Source organism: Paramisgurnus dabryanus, chromosome 21, assembly GCF_030506205.2.
Source record: "Paramisgurnus dabryanus chromosome 21, PD_genome_1.1, whole genome shotgun sequence".
Lineage (NCBI taxonomy): Eukaryota > Metazoa > Chordata > Actinopteri > Cypriniformes > Cobitidae > Paramisgurnus > Paramisgurnus dabryanus.
The window spans coordinates 2739356-2765218 of NC_133357.1; the positions used below are offsets into that span (position 1 = coordinate 2739356).

The 25863-nt window shown below is 37.0% G+C and overlaps 2 protein-coding genes across 3 annotated transcripts; one reads left to right on the forward strand and one right to left on the reverse strand.

The window, feature by feature from the left end:
• Positions 1 to 7745: 7745 nt before the first annotated feature.
• Positions 7746 to 9540, reverse strand: tmem18 (transmembrane protein 18). The gene is made up of 5 exons (XM_065286649.2): positions 9383 to 9540; positions 9123 to 9240; positions 8661 to 8715; positions 8476 to 8569; positions 7746 to 8171 (listed from the first exon to the last, which is right to left on the reverse strand). Exons 1-5 carry the CDS (start codon positions 9473 to 9475, stop codon positions 8073 to 8075), a joined length of 459 nt encoding a protein of 152 aa, XP_065142721.1. The 5' UTR covers positions 9476 to 9540; the 3' UTR covers positions 7746 to 8072.
• A 789-nt stretch (positions 9541 to 10329) lies between these two features.
• ccnt1 (cyclin T1) lies at positions 10330 to 20819 on the forward strand. 2 transcript variants are annotated; one of them, XM_065285347.2, is made up of 9 exons: positions 10330 to 10531; positions 11315 to 11396; positions 11494 to 11622; positions 12222 to 12282; positions 13198 to 13260; positions 14610 to 14655; positions 15532 to 15695; positions 15880 to 15950; positions 17959 to 20819. In XM_065285347.2, exons 1-9 carry the CDS (start codon positions 10362 to 10364, stop codon positions 19141 to 19143), a joined length of 1971 nt encoding a protein of 656 aa, XP_065141419.1. In that variant the 5' UTR covers positions 10330 to 10361; the 3' UTR covers positions 19144 to 20819. The 2 variants fall into 2 exon arrangements, with proteins under 2 accessions (XP_065141419.1, XP_073669080.1); XM_073812979.1 differs by having other exon boundaries at positions 13198 to 13259; positions 14600 to 14655.
• Positions 20820 to 25863: the final 5044 nt, after the last annotated feature.

Consider the following 25863-nt stretch of genomic DNA (forward strand, 5'->3'; position numbering starts at 1 on the left):
TGTATAACATCTACTGGCAAAAAAAAGGTACAAAAACCCTTATAGCATGTTCTTAATTTCCATTCAAAATTTCCTCATCCCAGTGTATTAAGGTAATCTAGATCCAACAAAAAACTGCGTCTGTGTGTGTTGTTGAACTAATTAGTGTCCCATCCTAAACCTTTAAAGTGCAAATGCAAACACCCACCCAAGTGTCTCCTCAAAGATTTCATACATGCAGTCAGCCTACACAATGATATTCAGTCTTTAATAATGCTGTATGGAGGAGGGAAGCCATTTTAGCATGATACAGGACAGAAAAAAGATAAGATGATGGGGAGTAGAAATAAAGGTCAAACTGTAGGCCGTTGAGTGGTCAGATGTCAGAAAACAGACAGACACACCCACCTCACCCCTTTCCATCTGCTGGATAATAGAGAACATTTCCCAGACAAAAATCTCTTTTAAAGAGTAAATGTTGTGGATGAGTTATAAGAGCCAATGCATTTTTTAGGTGACTTATTTGAAAAAGTTTGAGTTCATATTGAAATCTCACACTTTTGATTACACACCATCTGACCACAGATATTAAGGTGTTGTTTTGAGGTTTCTGTGGTGCTTTTCTCAGGAGAATAATCCGAGAAGCAGGAGGGCTTCAGCAAAACTCGCCGCTGTCAAGAATAATTTGTGATTCTTCACACGCCCATTTCATTTCTGACCACATGCTTTTCTGATAAAAACTTTGCTGGCTTCGGGCCAAAGAAACAACCTAAGAAAAGTGAGTGGTACATTTCTTTTCAATTCTGGAATGTTCTGTTTCTTCCTCCCAAAAAGAGAATAAATCTTTATATGGCCTCTCCCGAATAATAAAGTCTAAATAACGTTTACTTCAGGAGAGCAAAAGGACAAAAAGGATCATATACAAGACACATAAGTAAGTGTAATGACCCATTGGAGCTTGTAATAAAAACAAATGTGAATGAAACACAACCCAGATCAACCAAAGTTTTATTTTGTGGACATTTATGCATTTAGCATTGGGGTCTTTTCTGAATTTATTTTCATTCAATGTCTGGTAAAGCTACAATAATAGGACAATTAAAATGTTGATGCCTTAGGATAAACTGCAAGAATTACCAATGCAATCTCATTGAATTTTTTTTGCACATATAAGATTAAGGTCTGAACTTACTATAACCATTATTTTTAGAGAATTAATAAAATATTTTTTAGAGAAATTTTTAGATTATCATTATCAAATATTTTCATTACCGCAACATGATATTACATTAAATATATGCATTTACAAACTTATGTTTCGGTAATGAGAACTAAAAAGTTGTCTAGGTACTATGACAAACAAAATTTCAACTTTTATCTGGAGAGAAAAAATAAGAACTGCTTACCTGGTAGCCATCTTGAGTGTCACAGTCAATTATGTCCCTTCCAACAATTTTTTAAATGTTAGTTCCTTGAGGGCTTAAACAATGATTGAAAATTGTTGCGGAGGATGAGAAAATTGTTCTTGGACACATTTATATTCCTTATTATTGTCTCTACATTTACCAATGATCACCAAATACCACATGTTTCTTTACTGTAAATGTTTATAGTATAATAAGCACTGAAGCTTTTTATTTTTTAGATTTTTTAATTATAAATATTCTCATGTCAAAGAAACCAAATCCAGTCATGGGCACGTTGCGGTAATGAAAATTTCCCCCTTAAATTTGGAAAAAACAACAAAATTGGTTTGTATGATGTCATTTGAAATCATGTGCAATATAGTACATGAAGAGATGTTTGTAACTGTATGCTTCTTATTTTGATACTCTTACTTTGCATTTACTTTTTTTATTAAATGTTTAACGACACCTCTTAAGTCTAATTTCACGAGAATCGCCCATTTGTGCGGTTGTGTACGATTTGCTTTTGCCCCTGTGATGTTGGGGTTAGGGGTGGGATTTCATTATTGTTTTTTATAAAAATTGTACGTTTTTGTACAATTTACTTTTTACAGTCAGAATGAAAAGACAAAGAACGACTTTTTCACCTATAGTAGCCTACATTACAGTAAACACACCATACCCATACTCTGAATTGTAATGATTTTGTCTTACGTAAGATTGCTTCAGATTTACATAAATGTTTACGACATCTGCTTTGGGCAAAATTGTGTCCAAGTGTTTCTGCTTCCCATCATCTAGGCCTGGCCGAGTCTCTGCAATAACCCCACATGCTGATGAGAACCAGCAGCCTGAATATTATGAATGAACATACTTCACCTCTCTCTCTCTCTCTCTCTCTCTCTCATAGATAGATAGATAGATAGATAGATAGATAGATAGATAGATAGATAGATAGATAGATAGATAGATAGATAGATAGATAGATAGATAGATAGATAGATAGATAGATAGATCTGTCAGCATGCCTCTCTGTGCACCCTCTGTCTTTGCGCCTTCAGACCCACATGGTTTACTGTAAATGTATCACAGCTATTGATCGCTTGTGGGATGCTTTATTTGAAGGCTATCAGCACAGTAGGGCAGTCACGCCATTCGGCAGCCGCTAAGAGCTAATCAGGTCTCTCTGCTTTCCCAGCATCCCCAACGTTGACTGCATCACACTTTTATTCAGTCTTGTGATGCAAACGCAACGTTTCCCATCATCATGCCGAGCGTGTCCGAGTGATTCCCTCAGAGAAACTGGAGATGACACACACACACACACACACACACACACACACACACACACACACACACACACACACACACACACACACACACACACACACACACACACACACACACACACACACACACACACACACACACACACACACACACACCACACCCACACCCACACCCACACCCACACACACACACACACACACACATACACACACACACACACACACACACACACACACACACACGCACGCACGCACACACACACACAAACAAGCATATGCAGTTCAGAAGTTAGAAAATCTGTCTTAAAGGGATAGTTCGTTAAAAAATCACTATTATTGTACAGCAAGAGTGACAGAATAGTGACTGAGGGCAGGGTAGCCAGGTCTTTGTAAGAAAACCCTCACATGCAAAAGCCAATCAAAACTAGCCCAATAACTCTGCCCTATACACTATGCCACTCTTATACCTAAAAACAACACTTTAACAATTATGTTAAGCATAACTATATATTAGTAATCATCTATCTGTTTTCAAAAATAAAATTATTACGACATAAGATAAACTTCCACATTCAACCTATGCACTGACAAAATGGGCAAAATATGTACCACCAGGGGTCACTGGGGCAATACCCTTATATAAAATATACCATTAGGTACATATATATATACATACCCTACTGAAAAATCCAGCATAAGCTGGTGGCGGGTTTTAGGTGGTTTAAGGTGGCAGTAGATGTTTAAGCTGGTCCTCCCAACATGGCAAACCTGGTGGGTCAACTGGTCTTCTAGCCTGACCAGCTAAGTCCAACTAGACCTGCTTAAAAAGTGACCAAAACACAGACAGACCAGCTTGTTACACAAGCAGAACCAGCTTATGCTGGTTTAGTTAGTTTTTTAGGGTTTGGTATCAAATATGTACCTTTGAGAAACTAATATGAACTCTTCAGGTACTTTTTGAAAGGGTACAGCAGACTGATCTCACGGAAAATCGTGTGATAGTCACAAAAATTTAAATTAATTTATTCATGTCCATGGCACAAAATTCATCTTTTGTTCGTGGCTTGGGCATGAATTTCTATAAATATTTTTTTCATGTCCGTTGCACGACCTTCTTTTTCATTTCATTTTATATATTATATATTACATTATATTATTATTATATTTTTAAACATCCTAACAAAAACCCAAAATCTAACGGCCAGCCCCAAGCCACAATGATTTTTAAAAAAAATGAGAAAACAATGCATAAAATGATAAAAAAAAATTCTGCCACAGGCATGAAAAACTTTTTATATAAATTTGTGCGAGTGACACGACAAAGACATTCGTGCTGAAGAAACGAAAAAAACGGATTTGGCAACCCTGCCTGTACCTATGTGATCCTAACATTTTGTCCTGCATATCTTTGTGTTTCATGAACATGCAAAACTCAAATGGGTTTGGAAAAATAAGTTGCTTAGTAAATGATTTAGTTTTCCTTTAAAGTGTACTCCCGTTAATGACTTCCTTGAAAGCATAATTAATACCTTAGATTGATTTGAGTGATTGATTGATTAAGAGCATTTATGTCTTCTCAAGGTTTTGATGGCTGTCTACAGAACATGAAGACAGATCTCCAGCATCTAGTGATAATCCAGGAAGTACCATGGTGCTAACAGGAACTGCGCTGCCCCACAGCACTTATCGTAATGTAAGGGATATGTTCATTTAGAGGAAATGATGACAATGTTGATCACAAATACTCACCGATCTCCCAGAAAACACAGATTTCTTTTACTTCTGAGGTTGATGACTCAAACAATTGACAAAAAGATTGAAAATGGATACTGATATTTACATCACATGCAAGCACATGGAAAGGTTATCACACAAGCAAATAAGTTCTCAAGTTCTCACTTTGAAATCAGCGTAACTTGAATTTTTATACCCGTTTTATTTAAGGGTGTAAGCAGAAAGACATTAATAACTCATCATTTATACTCAATTTTAACACCATCTATTGTCTCTCGGGAGAGGTGTGGGTCAAGTTCAAGGACATGATGGAGGAATATGAGCAGATTTGTTCATTTCTTGTTGTTTGTGCCAGGAGTTTGTAAGGCAAATGGTTTGCAGATGATTTGTGTGAGATCCAGTGTAAAACTTGTAATCCACAGCTGCAGTTCCACGCCAGAGAGAAAGATAGTGGGGGAGTCACGTTTGATATCATCATGATGACATTCACTGTATCATAGTCAAGGATTATGAAAATATATGAGGAACGTTGTCACTTTCAAGTGTAGAAACATTCAATCTCAATACTTTGAGAAAGATTGGTAGTTATAAAACTGACAGCGCCGGAGAAGAAAGCATTGTAACTATAAACTAAAAAAATACAAAATAAATCTTATAACCTACAGGTGGATCTAAGCATGCATGCTTTTATTAAGAGAAATAAATTGCTGGATTGGAGGCCAGTACTGACATTTAGATTTTGTCACGTAAGACTTTTATGAAGTCTGAAATCGGATCATTATCACCGATCAAATCTGATCAAATATTTTAAATGTTCTTGAAGTGAAAAGCTTCAAATGTTAACCTGATTACAAAATACATTTATCCTTAAATGCACTGTAATCCTAAACTCTTCAATGCTTCCAAGGATAGTTAAAGATCACATAACACACACTGTTTTTGCCAATCTAATGTTAATCTTGGTTACCTATAGAGTAGTATTTCATCCTTCATATGTCCAAAGAGTCTCTCGTGTTGTCAGATTATTAAAAGACAGAACTACCTTTCCTTTTTTTCCAGAGAAAGACCAACACTTAAAGGCGTACGGTGGGCGGAGCTAAAGAGTAACGAGTACGCTCAGCCTTTGGATACTTAATGCCGCGTTCCAGGTAACCTGTAAATCACGACTTCAAAACCACGACTTACGACTCTGAGCTGGGAGTATATCGACTTAGAACGAGTTCACGGGTGTGAAGTCACGAGTTTGACAGCTGTTCCAGTGCACTTTCACGGGTAGAAGGTTGGAAAAACATGGGTTACAGGCTGCCTGGAACGCATACTCCCAGTTCAAAGTTGTAAGTCGTGGTTTTGAAGTCGTGATTCACGGCCTCAAAAACCTGCCTGGAACGCAGCATAACCTAACAGCTGTGAAATCAATGGAAATCAAACTTAAATAAAAACTTTTTAAAAAATGACTTACAGTCAGATACACCCTACGATCCAGAATCGGTTACTGAATCAGTAATTGATCAACAGGAACAGCAGCAGCAACGATTACAGCAGGACGTCTCTATCTGATAATTAATCCTTGTTTGTTTAGCTATTTTAATAAAAAAATGTGACATAAATCTTGATGTGTTTTTTCTGCATTTGCCCATTTAAAAGGTGTAAATGTCGTAAGTGCAGTACAGTGCGACTGAGGTGTAAAATTTTTTGCTGTTGTTTGTGTTGTTTACATTACATTGTAATTGCCGATTGCAAACAAAACACGTGAGATTTTGATTTACTTACGCCTGTGGTTGTGACCCCTAAAGAAGGGTCTTTTAAAGTTGGAACCGCCTCCATCAGTTGTAAACAAGTGGCAAATACGGCATCAAATGGAGCCTTGTTTGTAAAGCAATCCTCTGTGAAATGCAGCCAGAGAACAAACATAAACCCATTCGCATTTACGTTGCTGTCCGGGAAAAATGAACTGCATCCACTGTTTTTTTAAGACAGGGAAAGCTTAATAACATCCTTACATCCAAAAACACACTTCTTTTGTCGAACCATCCTGATAAAACAAAGTTGTTGCGTGCTGTGCAGTGCCAGTGATACCGGTGACTCTTACTCGACAGAGCAATGTTAATATATGTTCTTGCACTCACTTGACGTGCAAGGCAGGTGTGCTTTTCTGGTGGTAAAGGCCCATAAAAGGAATATGGGGTCAATCAGTCGTAACGGATACCCCTGTTAAAAAAAAATAGAAACTTTACGAAACTTGTAGGAAAAAGGACACGCGAGTTTGGAAATACTCTTTCACAAGCTCAACTGCTTTTTGACACTTTGTTGGCACATGTTAAGCATGAGGGTTAAACTCTTTAACTGTGTTCAGTCCCTCCAGAAAAACGTGATTATGCGATCGCATGATTTAATGCACAATCAGCCAAAGTCCGCATATTTATGCGGGGGGGAGGCGCATTTTATCAAATACGCCGCACTTTCGCATCATAAATTGCGGATTTCCTTCCGCAAAATATGCTGGGGTGGCATGATGTCATAATCCATGCATTTCCGTAGCAAAAATCACATATATCTTTGCAAAAAGTTGAAAAATGTTGCATTTACCTCACACAAGCGCAGCCATGACTCGTATTGCCATGGGAACGTGACGTGAAAATCATTGAAGAGCTGCAAAAGCTGAAAACTTTTGTTTTTGCAAGTTCCCGCAGTTTTTGCAAGTTCCCACAATTTCATCGCATAAAATTGCATAAATATCATATTCCATCGCATTTTTTAATAAAACATGCCGCAAGATCAAGGATTTTTTCCCGCAACAATCACAAAAAACTCAGTGTTTTTCTGGAAGGACTGGTTAAAAAGTCAGATTGCATGCAATAGCATTAACCCCCCCCCCCTTTAAGTACTCACGTTTGACAACATCAAACCCTTGGGAATAAGTACACTACCCCCTCTACTGGTTAAAGAAAGTAATTATACTTACAACTAGTAAAATAACTAAAGCAGTAAAATAACTAAGTCTAGAGCAGTTGTTCTCCAATTATCAGAGCAACCCTGCCAAAAACGCAGATTTTACCACAGAGCGCACCCTTCGAAACATACATGGGGTTAGTTTTGAGTAGCAATTGGGTGGGTTTTGTTGTAAAAACCTACATTTTTAATTACTCAAAACATTACATAAGAGTTTACTGATGTAATAAAACTGGGGCACCCAGTTTAGAAACCACTGCTTGAGACCACTAGGGGAAAAGTTACAATTAAACTAGAAAAATTAAAGGGTCAGAATTTCCTATATTTGGAATTTTCCAAGTTTTATTTGTACTATCATGAGTTGATTAGAAATAACATCACAAATATAAAAACACACATTTGGTTTATTGACATAAATGTACAATTTACATGTTCATCACAAATACTCAAAGAAAGGTGGTGTTTTTTAAAAATGTTAATAACAACAAACATATCTGAAATGGTATATTTACACAAAGCAGTTGTATAATATAATCTACCTTTGTTCAATGTGTTACATAAAGTTGCATCTTTCATGTTGTGTTTACTGTTTACTGATTTAAGACCCTCCCGACCTGCATATTTCTTATGATTTCAATAAGATCTCAATGGTTTATTCTCAATGAGAACGCCATCCGCCCCCTTTCACCACTTGTCCAGCTCATGTACGGTCTCTCTACTGGGTTTTCTTATTCTTCTGTTTGGCAGCTCTTTTCTTCAATTGCAGCGTCTTCAATTCAATCATGGTCGAAAAGGTCCCCCATACCCAAAAAGCCTAAAACACAAAAATGGAGTTTAAAATTCATTTTAATTAAATTCAGGCTTAAATAAAACATAAAATTAAATGCCTGCAGTTGCGTTTGCAGTATGAGCAGCACTGTTCCATGATTTTACATATAAGACAAATCAAAATTATTGATCTGTACATGTTATTCCTAGGAATATGTAAATGTTACAGCTTGCTCCACCCCTGAAATGGATTTCCTTTTGGGTTAATGTCAGACGGTATTTCATGCTGACTTCGATGGCACACATTATGGTATAACGTAATATTATAAAAGGAAAACTAGACAGCTTACCACAATAATGATTGTGTTGAGCAAGAGCGGGACTGAGTATACCAATGATATGAACATTCCTTTCGAATCAAAGTACTGAAACCTCGAAAAAGACCTATAAACAGAAATATTGATTTAATAACAACAATAAAAACACGATGTGACCCTCAGGTTTGTTTAAGGGGTGCAGTGAGTGCTAAACACACCTCCAGTTCATTGCTGCAAGCTCATTCAGATATTCTGCGCTGTAAACCATAGCAACTGCAAAAAGAGAAAATAACATGTTTGTTGTTTATAATAACAAAAAATGTAAGTGCTTCCTAACAAGGTCTTATATTTGGGATTGTTTCCAACATGAGTCATAAAACTTTATTTTAAGTAGTTCCCATTAATATTACAGATACCGTAATTATGGAAGGTAATGAATTGTTTTGACCATACATGAAAAAAACTGTAGTATACTTTAGTATTTACTATATATTATAGTGTTTTATCTTATCTTAGTAAAATTTAAAAGTATACTAACTACAATATTTATTACAGCTTATCAATGTAATGTTGTTAATGTAGCAGAATTGTATACATTAACAGAATGTGATAAACAATATACTACAATAGGTTGCAATTTCCAACAGTTTACAAAATACAAAACAGAGTAAAAAAGTTACCCATCAAGAGAAACTGGCAGATCTGGAGTCGATAGTACTTGCGGCACAGGATGGTGACAGCCAAACAAATGACATGAAACGCTACGAGACCTATCAGCCAGGACTCAGACCAGTCAACCTAGACGACAATATCACCAAATTATTTTCTGTTTGTTAAAAAAACTCAGGTATCCAACGTTGGCTCTGTCTGTCCCGAATAACAACAAATGAAAGACTACTGTTGTAAATAGATAGATAATTTAGCGCTGCTTCAGACTTACAGACTGTAGAAAGGTCCACACTGATGTAATACGGACTTTGCTGAATCCATCGATCGGAATATCGCTAATATTTTTGTCTTTCGTCTCAGTCATGTTGATCAAACACACCACAGCTCAAAAAGATGCAAAACACTTCCGCCTTCGTCACTGTTGTTTGATTCTGAGTCCTGTATGTGTCCTTCAGTAGAGGGCGCTATCGTGCTATAAAAAGAACTTACCTACATTTCATAGCTAATGTATGAGCAAATATACATATTTAATATTTAATAAAATGGCTATGTTTTTCGAATGTTGATAGAGAGTTAAAATATAATGCACCATTATAGCCTGTAATTTATATTTTTAAATATAAAAAGTGCAACGGAGCAAATGGTCGTACGTTATTTTTCAAAATAAAAGTTCTCTGAAGTTCAAATATAGCGTGATGTCCATTAAGTAAAGTTTACACACAATTATAATAATAAAGTAATAATTCACACACTAAATTGCATTTTATAATTATCATATTTGTACAGACAATTATAAATCCATAATATAGCAATGGGCCTTTACTTTTCATTTGATCTCAAAGCGCTCAAAGTTCTCAATTTTTATTTCAAATTATGACTTTGTTTCATCTATGCAATAAATATTATATATTTAGTATTATACAAAATAAAATAAAAAGATGAGACACAGATTGCATAATTCGCATTAACCTTCGGTGCATACGTAGAAAATACTAGAAAAAAATTTAGTAAAATCTTTGAAACATTTAATTCTTCCATTTTTCAGGGGGTAGATTGGGATGATAAAAAACATAGGTAAAAACTAAATGCAACAATTTTAATTTACTAAAAGCTATGCATGATGTAATCAATTTTATTACTTTTACACTAAAATTTCTGTGTCAACGCACGTCACATTCGCGTTCCAGCGAGCCGTGGATGATGCGCTTCCTGTGACGCAGTGAGATTTTAAAACATTGTCCTTCTCAGTAATGGCGGCTTCGTTCCCTTCGCCTTCGGTTAATAGAAATAAATGGTATTTTACACGCGAACAAATCGAAAACAGTCCGTCTCGCCGAGCGGGACTCGATCCCGACAAAGAGCTCTCGTACCGACAGCAAGCTGCGAACCTGCTACAAGACATGGGACAGCGACTCAACGTGTATCTTTCTCAGCTTGTCGTTTCGTTTCCAGTCTGAAGCCGGTTTGGGCGGCATGCCTGCTGTTGTGTTTTTACATTATTATCACATTTGAACGGGTCTAAAGTCACTAAATTCGCATTTGTTTTGTAAACCTACTTAAGTGAGGCGTATAAAATGCAAGTTTGTGTCCTAGTTTGTGTTTTTTGGCTTAGTTGAGGCCTCGAGGCCTATCTAGATGTGTCGCTCCCACTTAACAATAGCGCAGCCTGTGTCACTTTTGTTCCCACGGTTGTTTAGACATTATGTTGTTGTTTATGTGATTTGTTTACATTACGTAGTATTCCCTGTATGTTGTCTAGACTATGTAATTGTTTTTTAGTGTTAGATTAGAGGGGCTTGGTTTGCCCAGGAAACATTGCAATTTGGGAATCAATACGAGGGTTTCAGCTTAGGTTTATAATTTGTTTATTTCTCCTTTAGTTGATGCATTCCAATAGTGTTTAAAGTAAAATGGGTAATTTTAGAAATATATTTTCTGTGTAGCTCACTTGGTAGGGCATTGTATTAGGAGCCCAAAGGTCATGGGTTCACACAGACTAATGAAATGTAAAGCTTAAATTTGCTACAAGAGACATTTGCCAAATGCACAAATGTAAATATTATTTGAATATCTGTGACTTACAAAGTATGTATTTTCTTCCCTAAATGGGACGTAAACAAATAGCACAAGATTTTACTTTTCCAATATTGTTTTCCATGCTGATCTGCTACAACCACTATAATCCTTAACCTCAGATGTTCAGGTCGCAACTTACAATTAACACCGCCATTGTCTATATGCATCGATTTTACATGATCCAGTCCTTCACCCGCTTCCACCGAAATGTAAGTTATCACATTAGCATTTGTTTTTACATTAACGCATTGGTATTTGCATTGGTCTACTGCTTCTTCACATCTCTCTATGACACCGGGTTTACAGGTGATTGCCCCCGCAGCCCTGTTTTTAGCAGCAAAGGTGGAGGAACAGCCCCGCAAGTTGGAGCATGTGATCAAGGTGGCCCATGCATGTCTTCATCCTCAGGACCCACCGCCAGACACAAGGAGTGATGTAAGTATTGATGTGAATGGTCTCCATGCTCGTGAATTTAAATTGTGGAGGTATTTTACATTGTTTCTGATTTGTACAATGTGATTGGTAAGTATCGTTTCTTTACAGTGATGAGTCATGTAACAATTTTTATAGGTGCCGTATTAGGGGAGAATTTTAAAAGTAGATTAATCCACACTTCTGAGAACATGCGTGTTTAAATGCTTTTTAAAATGTCAAATCTTGATTGTCACCACTAGTACTGAACATGAATCATAACATTCCCTTTTTTTTAACAGGTTGTGTAACCACATAGTCTGAGGAACATTATTATTTTGTACTTTTGCTGTAATGAACTCATTTTTTTTCTCATAGGCTGGAAATGTAAAATCTTTTTTCTTCCTTTCCTTACTTGTTAGTACAGATCCTATGATACGTCAGTACTATATGTATAGGTCACACTTTCACATACTGATTAATTGAAGGGCCATACTTTGTATTATAAGGTGCTGATTGGCTTGTTGCTCAAAGAGGGTCAGTATATTTTAATGAGAGTGAGTGAGCGTGTAGCCCATGACCAAGAGTCCATGTGAGTAATCTGCCTGTCCTCTTAATCTCAGACATACCTGCAACAAGCCCAGGACCTGGTCATTCTTGAGAGCATTATACTCCAGACCCTGGGTAAGTTTGGAAGGGTGAGAATGGGTCAGTGAATCACCATATTAGAGAGATGCACTGAATAACCACATTTACTCTCATTCCCTGCATATTCCCAGAAGTCAACATGACAGTTAAAGGTGCTGATAAAGAGACATTGTTATTGTCTCGCCTTTTGTCATTTTTTTTTTTCAACTGGACAGTGAAATTTTTCCTGTGTTTTTTATGATGATAAGGATGGGTGGTATGATCAAATTCCTTTAGCAAATTCATTACGTGATGATGTATCTAAGTATAAAAAAACCAAGATTATACAATCTTCATTTTAATCGACGCATGTAATACTTGGCAGTAGTAAATAAATAGCTTTGCTTTATGCTCCTTAAAAGCAATTTTTTTTTTCTTCATCTTAATTTGGACATGTTTGTTTTCCTGTAGTTCATTTGGTAAAGCATTTTGTTAACAACAAAGAAATCATGACTTTGATCCAATGTTCCTTTGGACAAAATGCATAATTGTAATGTAAGTATATCTAACATAATGCATCCCTACCAACTGATAGCCTTGCAAATGTAACCACTTGTTGTTTATACGGTCATACTGCCCAGCCCTAACTTCACCCATTTCTTTTTCAGTATGTTGATTAGTCTTGAGTATACAATTGCCAATGTTCTGCTGTGATGCTCAGCGTTTTGCCTGACGTGTAGTTTTCAGGAATTCTCTTCTGGTCCCCGTTGTGGTCATTTGTTTGAAAATATTTTGACTGTAACCAAATTGCCCACAGGCACTTGCATAGATGTGTCCGAGCGAGCGAGCACAGGACCTGTGTTTGTGATTCACTCACTCACTCATTCATATAGCATATCTGTAGGTGTTTCACCTTTATTGTGGTTCTAACCAAAATCTAAATACCTCTCTTTCTCTCTCTGTTCCTTCCAGCATTTGAGATCACCATTGATCATCCTCACACACATGTAGTCAAATGCACCCAGCTGGTGAGAGGTAAGGACCATCATAATTTGTTTTAAGAGTAGGGATGCACCGAAAAGAAAATTTTTGGCCAAAGCTGAATAAAATGAAACAATCAGCCGAAGTCTGAAAACTGAACAACTAAACAATTTTATTTTTCATTTTCTTAAATATTTTGCCTTTTTTCACCATTGCACAAGTTACGTTTTCAGAATGTCCTTTTTACTATATTGATGAAAAAAAATTAAATTTAGATTAACATTCCAGCAGTCATTATAGGGTCTTACACCTGATCACTTCTCTGATCAGATAGACTTGTTAAAACTGTTCCATTTACATTCGACCACATACATGAGTCTTGTTTAAACGGATATTAATTCAATCTTTTATTCTCGCACAAAATTAAAAACACCTATTCATTACTCTGCCTTAAAGGGACACTCCACTTTAAAAAAAAAAAAAACATTGATTTTTTTACTGTTTCGGAATCCATTTAGTCGATCTCCGGGTCTGGCGGTACCACTTTTAGCATAGTTTAGCATAATTCATTGAATCTGATTTGACCATTAGCATCGCACTCAAAAATAACCAAAGTTTTGATATTTTTCCTATTTAATTCTTGACTCTTCTGTAGTAACATTTTGTACTAAGACCAACAAAAAATTTAAAGTTGCGATTTTCGCCTAGAAAATTGCAACTTTTAATTTTCCAGTGGGATAAATATTTGATAATTTTTGAGCACGATGCTAATGGTCTAATCAGATTCAATGGATTATGCTAAGCTATGCTAAAAGTGGTTTGACAGGAACATGACATGAAAAAGCTTTTGTTAAAAAACTATTTAATTCTTGTCCGATATAAACATGTTTGTCATGTAGGACTTTACTGGTTCTAGGAAGTTTTTATTACATACTGCAGTTGCGTAACTCTTCTCATTTATGACATGAAATGAAGAGCTAAAGTCTCTCGTTCTCCGTGCTTGTGCGTTCAGCAGACAAATACCCAGGATCGCCACCGCTGTGTCTTTCTCATACGCTGCATGGTGTTCAGGAGGTTTTGATTTTAATAAATAAGAAAATTTGTAGTATGTTTTTTCGCGCTTTTCTCTGACACTTTAAAATGTTTACCAACATGTTGCATTTTTGCACCTCTAAATCTGCGCTGGTTGCGATTCGATCACGTCATCAAAGACCACATTTTTCGGCTACATTTTTTCCGACTTTTCACTTGTTCGGCCGAACACCGAAAATGATTCTGTTGCTATTTTAGTCCGAATAATTTTGGTTGCCGAACATTCGGTGCATCCCTATTAAACAGAGAAATATCTTTTCTTGGTGATGTAGTTTAATATTTTGGATTGTTTTTTGTTATTGTTGTTCCAGCGAGTAAGGACTTGGCTCAAACATCATATTTCATGGCAACAAACAGGTATGTTCATTTTCAAAGGGTGTACTTGGCATAGCATGTTACCGTAGTAATCTTCAACTTGCTATTTTTGCAAGGTTTCGGTATACAACTAGTGCACACAGCCCACGTAGCAAAGATACATTTAGATTGATCATACCACCTAAAATAAATACATTCATGCCTAAAAATCAGATTGAAATGCGACCATTACTATATTTGAAGAGCTCAGATGCAAAAGCCACTAAACGTCATCTCCGTCAAAAATGAGATGGATTTTAACCAAATGCTCTCTGCACGTAATAAAAACGTTTAAATACGCTTAATCCTGGACTTAGGCCGTTCAGAAATACTTTTCATTTTTTTTTTTTGCAAAGTCCTGAAAGTGACAAATGTAAAAACGACCCTGGATAACTTTCAAACTTGGGTCCCTTCTGAGTACTTGTGCATGAATACAATACGAATGTGGCAGCCACATGCATCACAGCGCCCCTTACTGTGCGGTCCATTTTCCTAATTTTTGCCTTTTGAATTCTGACGTTAATTTTTGTAATGTTTCTAGTTGCATCTTTATTAATTTTGCAACCGTTTACTGTCCAAAAATATGTGGATTTTTTTAGTAGTGGAGGTATTTGCCAAAAAAGCTGGCATTTAAGTGAAATTACTAAACATTAGAGCCTGTTAAAAAAATTTTCATTTACAAGAAATCGTTTCAGACGTGCTTGGAGGTTTTTGCATTTAAACCCTTTCTGAACATGTAACTTAGTCATGTGACGCCAATGTACAGCCAGAATAATTATTTTTCATTTGCTAGCAGAATAATTGCATTCATCATTTCTCACAAATGTTTTGTATTTTGTTTCTTTTGTGTTTCCGGTGATCGTGGGATATACACCGCAGTCTCCACTTGACTACGTTCTGTTTGCAGTACAGCCCACCCATCATTGCCTGCGTTTGTATTCATCTGGCCTGCAAATGGTCCAACTGGGAGATTCCAGTTTCAACAGACAGCAAGCACTGGTGGGAATATGTCGACCCTACAGTGACCCTTGAGCTGTTGGATTGTACGTAAATCTAGCGTGTTTATTTTGATGTTGTAGCTTTTGAAATATCAAATGTTTCTGATAAAAGTTTATGGCTGAATTTTGTAACATGATGGACACAATATTATTGGGTGTAACCTAGACGTCTTTGTACTTAAAAAAAAAAATGGTGTCACAAGTTGTAAAGACTTTGATGATTCAACAGACCTCACTCATGAGTTCCTTCAGATCCTGGAGAAGACACCCAACCGCTTAAAACGCATTAGAAACTGGAAAGTAAGTCTGTTTAACTGCGTTTATTTCATGTCGAGTTCATATAATGCAATATCACACAAAGATGGATCTGAAAACAAAGCAATTTTCTTGAACTGTAAAACAAAAATTTTGCTATTCTGCTTAACTTAAAATGTTAATCTTTATGCATTTTTAAGTTTGGCTTATGTACATATGTGACCCGTCACGGAAACCAGGGACTCAAGTCGGCAGCACAAGTTTCGAGAAAATGAGAAACAAAGTTTTTTTTTCGAAATTTGTGATTTTCGTTTTATTGCAGAATCTGTTAGTTGAGATCACGAAGAAGCCTCCACATGTTTGAGAGAGCAGTTTTTGTATATTTAAAAGCGTACATTTTTCGGTTAAAATAGGCTTGTTTTTCCGGAGATTCTAGCGTGCAGCGGGGGGCGTCATTGTCTGTGTGTATATTTACATACTGTATAAGCTTGTGTTTTCGCCTCCGCCCCCAAAGGGAACAGCGTGACTACTAAATAAGGATAGTTCGCCCAAAAATGAAAATAATGTAAGTAATGACTCACCCTTATGTCGTTCTAAACTCGGAAGACCTCCGTTCATCTTCGGAACACAGTTTAAGATGTTTTATCGTTAGATTTAGTCCGAGAGCTTTCCCCTTCATTGAAAATCTATGTATGGTTTCCATGTCCAGAAAGTTAATAAAAACATCATCCAAGTAGTCCATGTGACATCAGTGGGTCAGTAAGATTGTGTTGATGCATCGAAAATACAGTTTGGTCCAAAAATAGCAGAATTACGACTTTATTCAGCATTGTCTTCTCTTCCGGCTCGAGCGTGAAGTCACGTGACTGTAGTGACGCGCTGCCCTGTTCCTCAGATATGTTTGCTAAGTTTTTTTTTTTTTTTCAAACTTATAGCCTGCGTCTCCCCAGACTGTAAAGCTCGGGCGCACAAAACAAAAGAAAAATAAAAGAAGCTGGGGCGGAACAAATAACAGTCAGCCGCATCGTACGTCTGCCGCGTCACTGACTTTATGCGGCGCCGCAGTGGGATGACGTCAAAGTACCGCGAGAGCTCTTCAAGAAATCCTACGCAGTAGTTTAATTTCGACTCGCTCTCGCGGTACTTTGACGTCATCTGTATGTCAGTTCTTGCAGCGCAGCATGAGTCCAAACACACAGAAGTTACACAGATATCGTTGTATTCTTCATATAATTGGCTACATGTTTTGTCAATCAATATTTTCCATGAAGTCATTGGCTGATGGAGGAACGAGCGAGCCATTGGTAACCTCTCTAAAGGATGTCACGTTTTCGACGGCGCTGTTTGGATGATCTATTATACTACTTCCCTATTTTAAATACAAACTTTGAAGGCGGGTTCATGTGTTTAACGGAGTGTAAACTCATATACCCTTACATGTTACGATTTAAATAGTCTTCAGATTATATATTATATTGTATTACCAGACATTCATGCGAAATCTGATGTAAACAATCTATATTTTACGGATTATACGCATTTGTGGACAAATATGGTCATTGGATAATCTGAAACAGACTGGATTCGACTTGTGATCCCCACAAAGGTAAAAGAGTCATGTTTATTTTTGCGGGTTGTCATTTGGTCATAAAATACTACATATGATGCTAGAACATCTCAAAAAGGGTTTTACAGGGGGCATGGCTTAGCTAAATGAGATGTAAATGAGCCCTATTGTCTCCCCCAGCTGAAAAGAAGAGTCCCTTTCGTCTCGATTTTCTCGGTTTGAGTATTTCTGAGTTCCTATATTCAAATGGCCACAACTTCTCCAAATCTTATCAGATTTCCATGTGTTACACATCGTTGGAAAGCTTAGAAACTGCACTTTCAGAATCTGTGAATAACTCAAAATGCCCAGATCCGACTTGTGTCCCTACTTTCCGTGACTGGTCACATATACTTTTCTTGGGCCACTGTAAGCAGATAATTGCTGATTTTAGGTCGTGCTGTTTCTGCTGCCCCGTTTAATTGTCTATAATTTCTTTTGATTTAGGCGGCAGGTCAAACTGCCAAGAAGTCGAAGGTGCAAGATGGTGACCAATCGGATGCCATTATGAGCATGATCTCCATGGCATCATCTGACAGCACGCTTGCAGGTCTGATGGGCCTTTCCGCCTCTCACTCAGATTCCTCTATGACTTCCCCACCAGAGGACTGCAATGCCGCAGCGTCATCCCAGCGCTGGCAAGCTCCTGCTAAGGAGCCGCCACCGTCCAATGATCTCCACGCGCCTGCTAAAGTCTCTCTGAGCGAGTACCGGGCTAAGCATGCAGATGAGCTGGCAGCACAGAAACAGAAGCTGCAGAACATGGAGGCCAATGTGAAACAGGGATACGCCACTGCCGCCCAGGCTCTTATGAATCAGCAAAGAAAAGACAAGCACCACCATCACCAGCAACAGGCCTCCTCTGCTTCCACAGACTCGGGCAACCCCTCACCCATTGTCCTGAAGATGCGCTTTCCTGCGCCTGGCCAGTCGGCAAGCGGAGGGCACGGCAGCGGTCGCGGGTCTGAACAGGACATTAAGGTTCGGATACGCGTTCCAGAAAGGCGAGAAGATGGGAAAAGTCGAGAGAAACACAAAGAGCGTTCCAATCACCATCATCATCCTCATCACCACCACTCATCCTCTGGCAGTTCTACATCTTCATCCTCCTCGTCCTCAGCACATAAACATTCAGGTTCTACCAGCGCAAGTAGCAAAAAGGTCTCGGGTGACTCTGTACGAACGAGCTCCTCATCATCCTCATCCAGAAAAAGGACTCACGTGCCTGAGCCTTCAGCTGGCACCCATCCCACAAAAGTAAGCAAGTCCTCCAGAAACTCATTTCAGGTTCCGCCACTTCCTGGCGTGTCCTCTCACTCTGTGGGTCTTGGGTCCGATATCCTCCCATCTCTGAGCCTCTCGCACCATCAGGGAAACTACTCGCACTCCAAGGCGGACAAGGCCGACACCAATGGCCACAACACGGGCGGCGGTTCCAACGAGTACCAGGACACATTTGACATGTTGAACTCGCTGCTGAGTGCGCAAGGAGTGCAACCGGCACAACCTCAAATATTTGACTATCGCTCTCAGTACGGAGAGTACCGATACAGCAGTAGCTCTCGTGGAGGAACCCAGCCCCCACCCCTCCCATCAGACCCCCCTCCGTCAATGCCGCCTTTGCCAAAATAAACCCTGCATCGTTTCCGTCCACGTGGCTGATCAAATCAGCCTTTCCCTAATAACCCGGGTTTCTCGTGTGCATCTCGTTTTTTGTGATGCTCGGTTTGACAGCAAGGTAATGTACACCTCCTTTTCAGTCGGAAAAAGGAGAATATTTGTCTCACTTTGCCCCTCCTTTTTGTTCACAACACCCATCTGTGGCAATAATGTTAAAATAGAACAAAATATTGCAAAAAAATAAGCAAAATGTTATTTATTTAAAAAAAATGTACATACTATTTTTGATGTCGCTCAGTTTTATAACAGCGCTATATATGACAGAAATGCATAATGGATTAAGGGTATGTATAACTGATTAAGAGAGGGACCTTGTGTTTTAGTCCTCTTTAAAATGAGTTGAATGCAAAAAGGAAATTAATTGTTTTTATGTATGGATTCAAGTCTTGCTAACAACATGTGTGTCTTTTTTATCGACTATGGTATTTATTATTAGCCTTTTCAAGCAGTAGTTATTAGCAGTCATTGTTGAATGCGTCAGACATTTATTTTTATACTGTACTATAACCTGCTTCCCAGTCTGTATTTACTTGACAAGTCATGTATGTTTTGAGAACAAGCATACAAATCCCCATATTTGCATCAAAATGTATGTTCCTAATATATGAATAGTTACTGAAGTAATGTTATAATTCTGTTCGGTAAATATTTGTGGTCTTTTTTGTAACTTTATTGTATTAAGTCTGTAAATGACTGAAAATCCACACAACCTATTTTTACATTTTCTCCAAAATACAAGAATATGCCTAACTTGGTATGTTTGTTAGATTTAGGATCTTTAAATCAGAGTCTGATGCAGTCATTGTTTTAAATGGTTGTAGATTGTCACTCATTCATTTACACTAAATCGGTATGTCCTGCTTATAGCCATTGCATTTTTGTTGGTTTTTTAACACACATCACATCAGTTTTAAGATATTTGTAATGGACACAACCAGGTGATTCTCACGAAATCCAGATTTAGAAGGTGTCCAGCATCAGAATTTTTTAAAAAGCCCTTGAAGCCAATTTTTTTTTTTGCACATATAGTAAATTCAGACCTTAATCTTATAACTATTATTTTTAGATTATCAAAAATGATCATTACCGCAACATGATATTACATTAAATATATGCATTTACAAACTCATGTTTTGGTAATGAGAATTAAAAAGTTGTCTAGGTACTATGACAAACTAAATTTAAACTTTTATCTGGAGGGAAAAAATAAGAACTGCTTACCTGGTAGCCATCTTGAGTGTCACAGTCAATTATGTCCCTTACAACTAATTGTTTTTTTAAATGTAAGTTCCTTGAGGGCTTAAACAATGATTGAAAATTGTTGCGGAGGATGAGAAAATTGGTCTTGGACACATTTATATACCTTATTATTGTCTCTACATTTACCAGTGATCACCAAATATAACATGTTTCTTTACTGTAAATGTTTATAGTATAGCATGCACTGAAGCTTTTTATTTTTTAGATTTTTTTAATTATAAAAATTAAAACCCAAATCCAGTCATGAACATGTTGCGGTAATGAAAATGTTCTTCTTAAATGTGGAAAAAACAACAAAATTTGTTTGTATAATGTCATTTGAAATCATGTGCAAAATAGTACATGATGAGATGTTTGTAACTGTATGCTTCTTATTTTGATAGCATTTACTTTTATTATCAAAATGTTTCATGACCCCTCATAAGTCTAATTTCGTGAGAATCGCCCAGCCAAGTTGATGTGTATCCTTTAGTCGGCATGTATTTATTTTGACAAAAACAAATGTGATGATGATGATGATGATGATGAAATACTGAAATTATACCCTTTGACCAATTTTTAACAATGTGAATAGCCTCATAAAAACAGGAGCAGAACAAATCTATACTTGAAAATGTTCCAGCCACATTTGTGACCCTGCCTAAAGTAATTTTTTGTGATTTACTGTTTTTTACATAAATCATCTTGCATAATGTAAAGAACATTCTGTGAAAATATAACCTTGATGTTTTTAATAATGACGAAGTAGGGTAATGTCAAAGATTGAAATCAAACGTTAATGGTCCTAATCTCATAGTTGGATTGTAACACTTTAGCAGTGTTCACAGACAGGGTCACAGTTGTGCAAATATTTTACAAACTGATTAAACAGAAATCTTGGATGCACTGATATATCGGCCCATAATCGGTATCGGCATATAAAAGCATTTCCCCCACTATTGGAAATCGGCCGATTGTTTAAAACGGCCACTATCCAAAAAGGGGCGGAGAAATGCATCTTTCTTCACTTCTAGGATTTTACGGCATAATACTTTAATATTAAGTATCTTTCAATATCAGATGATGTCATTCTTATAAATCGGATTATCAGTGCATCCCTACTCTTAAGGTCATTTGGGACAGAGATTGATAAGCCATCTTATTGCAATTCATAAAAAAATCATCTGAATAAGAATTTGTTTTTGAAGCAATCATTCTGCAGGTATCTTTAATAAGATTAACTGTGTTGATATGTTACTTGATCATGTCTAGTTGTAATTGTATGCAGTTAATGGCACAACAATGCAGATTATGAAATCCTGTGGTACAATGTTATTGTTTCCATCCCTTGATTTTCATGGCATGTCTTTCATTGCTGAATTTAAAGACAAAACACAAAGCATGGAAATTCTACTGTGAGAGTCACTTTTTAATAAATGTTGCATTCTTTTATTGAGATTTTAGCAGGGATTCCTCAGTAACAATGTCGTTTTCCTAACATCTGTGAAATTTTATGAAACACTATAAGCTATTAAAGATCTTGTTTTTCACAATATCGGCATATATATTCATATAATGCACTCCTCATCGATCTTTCTCATGCTTGATCGTTCATGAGAAAGATTTAATAGCATGTTAACCAATTTAGTTTAGATGAGATTAAAGAGAAGGCATTTGTGTGGGTCTAATGCAATTCATGTCACCACTGGATTTCCTATGTACTTCTGCCAGAAAAAGAAAAGATATAGCGTTTTATCCAATGTACATACTGTTTTCCGTGTTATAGTGGTATCACATGAACTCTCAGGTCTTGATTGTCGAGGTGTTTCTTGTCAGAAGTTAAAGTTTGCATTTTTGTGAACTGCTTTTTATAAATGTGGTTGATATACTCTGTAAATTAATGCTTTATGAGAAACGTACATGTGGACGTCTTTCTAAAAAAAAATTTGACAGTGTATAATGTGACAGACATTCTACTCATGCCCATTGCATTATGTTCACAAGACTGATTTTTATACAAATCGAACAGTTTTGCTTCCACCTGATGTCAATAAGTTTATAGTTTGCCTTTGGATTCAGTGCTGGAATAAAGACATATGAGAACATACAATAGAAGGAATGCTAAAACCTGATTTCTTTTTTGCAAGATCCTAAAAAGTCACAAGAGCTGCTGTAATCCCGATTAACTTTCCATTCCTGACATTTTTGTCTAGCTGTAATGTGTAACTTATTGTTTGATTTGTATGTCAGTGAAACAATATTTAGGGGTCAAGCCCAGAATGGGCGAAGACCCCTATTGTATCTGTTAGTTTTCTTTTTCTTATATATTATTCTTCTTCCTGTTCCATTGCGGTCTATGGCAGCCCATAGAACCGTACGTAGGAAAGTTATGAAATTTGGCACACTGACAGAGGACAGTCCAAATATTATCCATAGCAATTTTGGAGTCTCTATCTCAAACCCGCTAGCGCCACCAACAGTCCAAAGTTGCACTTACGTTTTTGCTTATAACTTCTGATCCGTAAGTCCTAGAAACGAAATTCTTGTTTCCTCTGATGTTTCCGTCATGAAAATTTTTCTGCCATTTTGAATTATTCGTAAAACCTACTTTTGCGAACTCGTCCTAGAGTTTTTACCCGATTGCCACGAAAATCGGTATGCAGCATCTAGAGACACTCACGGCAAAAAGTTATTAAAAGAATTTCGATAAACCAATCCGTTGTCGTATAGCGTGTCAACGAATTTTACATAGAGCGCAAAAAAAACAGATTTTAGGCTGTATCTTTGCCAAACTTAGGCCTATTGACACGACACTTGGTACCTGAGATGCCAGTCAGGAACTAAGGGTGCATGCACAGTTTTGTTGCAGCGCCACCTAGTGGCCAGACGAATGTTTTATACGCCTATAACTTTGGCTGTGATCGACGTATTTTCATGGGACTTGTTTCCATGGAGTTTTGAATAGTTGCAGAGTCCAACGATACCAAACATGCCAGGATTCGCCTTACGGTTAGACCTGCGCAGCAAAATAGAAACATGCGCGAATATCTCCGCGAGCGTTATTCCGATCGACTCGAAAACACCATAGGAAGAACATTGCATTACCTTCTGAACAAAAAACTCTATTGGCGTTATATTAAAATTTTCATCAGAAATGGCCGAAAATTGCAAAAAACTAAAAATTACCTTTAAATTTTCTGTTTTTTACACATAAATAGTTATAACTTCGCAACGAAAAGAGATTTTTTCACCAGATTTGATACGCTGATGTAAGACCACAGTCTGAGGCTACACAAAAAAATTGTATGCTTCCACCACTAGTTGGCCTTATAATTAAACAAAACCTGTGAAATCAAGCAACCCTTTGGTCATACAACTGTCTCTTCACTAAACTAAAGTGTATAGTCATAAAACTAACTAGACGTCATACACTCATGACCTGAGGTTGCATGCACATTTTTGTCATTGCGCCACCTAGTGGTTTTGAGATAGAAATATGGTATTTTTGCCTGAAACTACTGCAAAACTACTTCTAAAACCTTGAGTCATCATGGATTATTCATTTCATGGCTTAGAGTATAATCATTGGTGGTTGCCAATTCACTCCCTAGCAACCAATGAGAATACCTTATCAACCGTTTTTGCAAAAGCTATATCTCTGCATCAGAACATCGTATAGACATGGGGGTGATCTCTTTTGACTCATTAACAACACTGTAACGTTTTGAGAGCCGAGCATTGCCACTGCAAGCACCACTCATTTTAACGTCAGTGTTCTGGTTATCAATGCTCGTCGAAAGAGAAGGAGAGATTTCACTAAATGAGAACACAGCTTTTTTGCTGATAACTGTTATATTGTTTTGTCTGAAATCAAGAGATTTTCCTAGACTCTTTAAACTGCTCATCCGAAGTCAACTTTACTTTCTGCTGTGCCCTTTTTGGCTTGACCCCGGTGATAGCTGCTTGCAGCTATATTGGCATTTATATTTAGTTCATCATTATTCATTTATTATTTATGCCAATGCACTGTAAAAAGTGAAAGTTGGATACATTTTTTAAAATACTTTAATTGGTAACACCTTAAATGTTTTATTTTTTACCAACTTAATTTTTTAGGTGTTTAAATGTAATTTTTAAAACATTGACACAAGTTTTTTGTAATTTAAGTAGACAACTTGCACATTTAGCAATGTCTCGGTTTCTCTGAAGTGAACTTTTTATGGTATTTGCTGTTTTGAGGGCATTTATACAGTATTAACAATCACACTGAATGCGAGTACAGATCCAAACAGTGCCCATTGTTCTGAGAGTCGGTCATCCTTAATCTCACATGACTCCGTTGATGTGAAAGTCATTTATATAAAAGCCTTACTGAACATTCCTGGCTGTTTTAACTTGTATAATAAAATGTTATTTCTGTCCCAGAGTCAAAGTCACACTCCAAATAATGATGGGTTGCTTCAAGAATGGCTTACGGCCACCTATAACCTGTTGGGTTTGTGTAAAAATGTGAAAAATCTCAATGTGACCCTAATTTTAATCCCAAAATGTCACATCTACAACGTCAGGTCCCTAACTGTAACCGTTTTTAGAAAGTACACCTTTGTATAAATTCATATAAGTACCTCAAAATTACATACTGGTAACAAATGTACACACATCTGTACCTAAAATGTACATATTATGCCTTTGTTGCAATTAATTTTCTGACTTGAACTTCATTTCAACTTTCCACTGTAAAAAGTGAAATTTGTATCAACTTAAAATATTACTTCAATTGGTAACGCCTAAAATTTGAAGTGATTTAAAATTTTCTCACTTTAAGTTCTATTTTATTTGTATAGCGCTTTTCATAATTGTTTCAAGCATCTTTATATTAATAATAGCAGGAGAAAACACTGAAAAATCAGAGGACAAAAGTATAAGTACAGCGGCTAAGATTAAACCGTACTAGCGAGCGTAGTAATAATGTAACTTATAGAAGAGAGTTCAATTTTAAGCCAATGTCAGCTGACTCCCTAGGGGTTGAAAAAACTCCTAGAAGAAAAAAACTATTAGCTGATATTATACAATTTTATGGAAAAAAAATTATGAAATACGCGGCCGTGGTCGCTTGGGAGACATCGGCTAGGCATCACGTTGAAGGAAGGCCAGTTGGTCAGTGGTGTGATGAGCTTCACAGCAGCAGGAACTGGGTCTGTAGTCTCCGTGTCCTCCAGGTTCGAGGACGAGACAGAGAAAGACAAACAAAATCCTATTAGCTTTTGTGTTGCTTGCATCTAATGCAAGTGTCATACAGTATAATGGTTGAATGTCTGCTTGGTTCCGGACAAGCTAACTATTGCGGCATAAGTATGTTTACAAGACGAGTTATGTGAATGCTTTGTTAAAGAGATATGTTTTTAGTTTAGACTTAAAATGATATACTGTGTC

Coding starts and splice junctions, on each gene's coding strand:
- ccnt1 (XM_073812979.1), top strand. CDS start 10,362: ATGGCGGCTTCGTTCCCTTCGCCTTCGGTTAATAGAAATAAATGGTAT. Junction 11,397..11,493: donor TCACCCGCTTCCACCGAAAT/GTAAGTTATCAC, acceptor CCGGGTTTACAG/GTGATTGCCCCCGCAGCCCT. Junction 14,656..15,531: donor TATTTCATGGCAACAAACAG/GTATGTTCATTT, acceptor TATACACCGCAG/TCTCCACTTGACTACGTTCT.
- tmem18 (XM_065286649.2), bottom strand. CDS start 9,475: ATGACTGAGACGAAAGACAAAAATATTAGCGATATTCCGATCGATGGA. Junction 8,570..8,660: donor CTTGCAGCAATGAACTGGAG/GTGTGTTTAGCA, acceptor TTCTGTTTATAG/GTCTTTTTCGAGGTTTCAGT. Junction 8,172..8,475: donor TCAACACAATCATTATTGTG/GTAAGCTGTCTA, acceptor TTTGTGTTTTAG/GCTTTTTGGGTATGGGGGAC.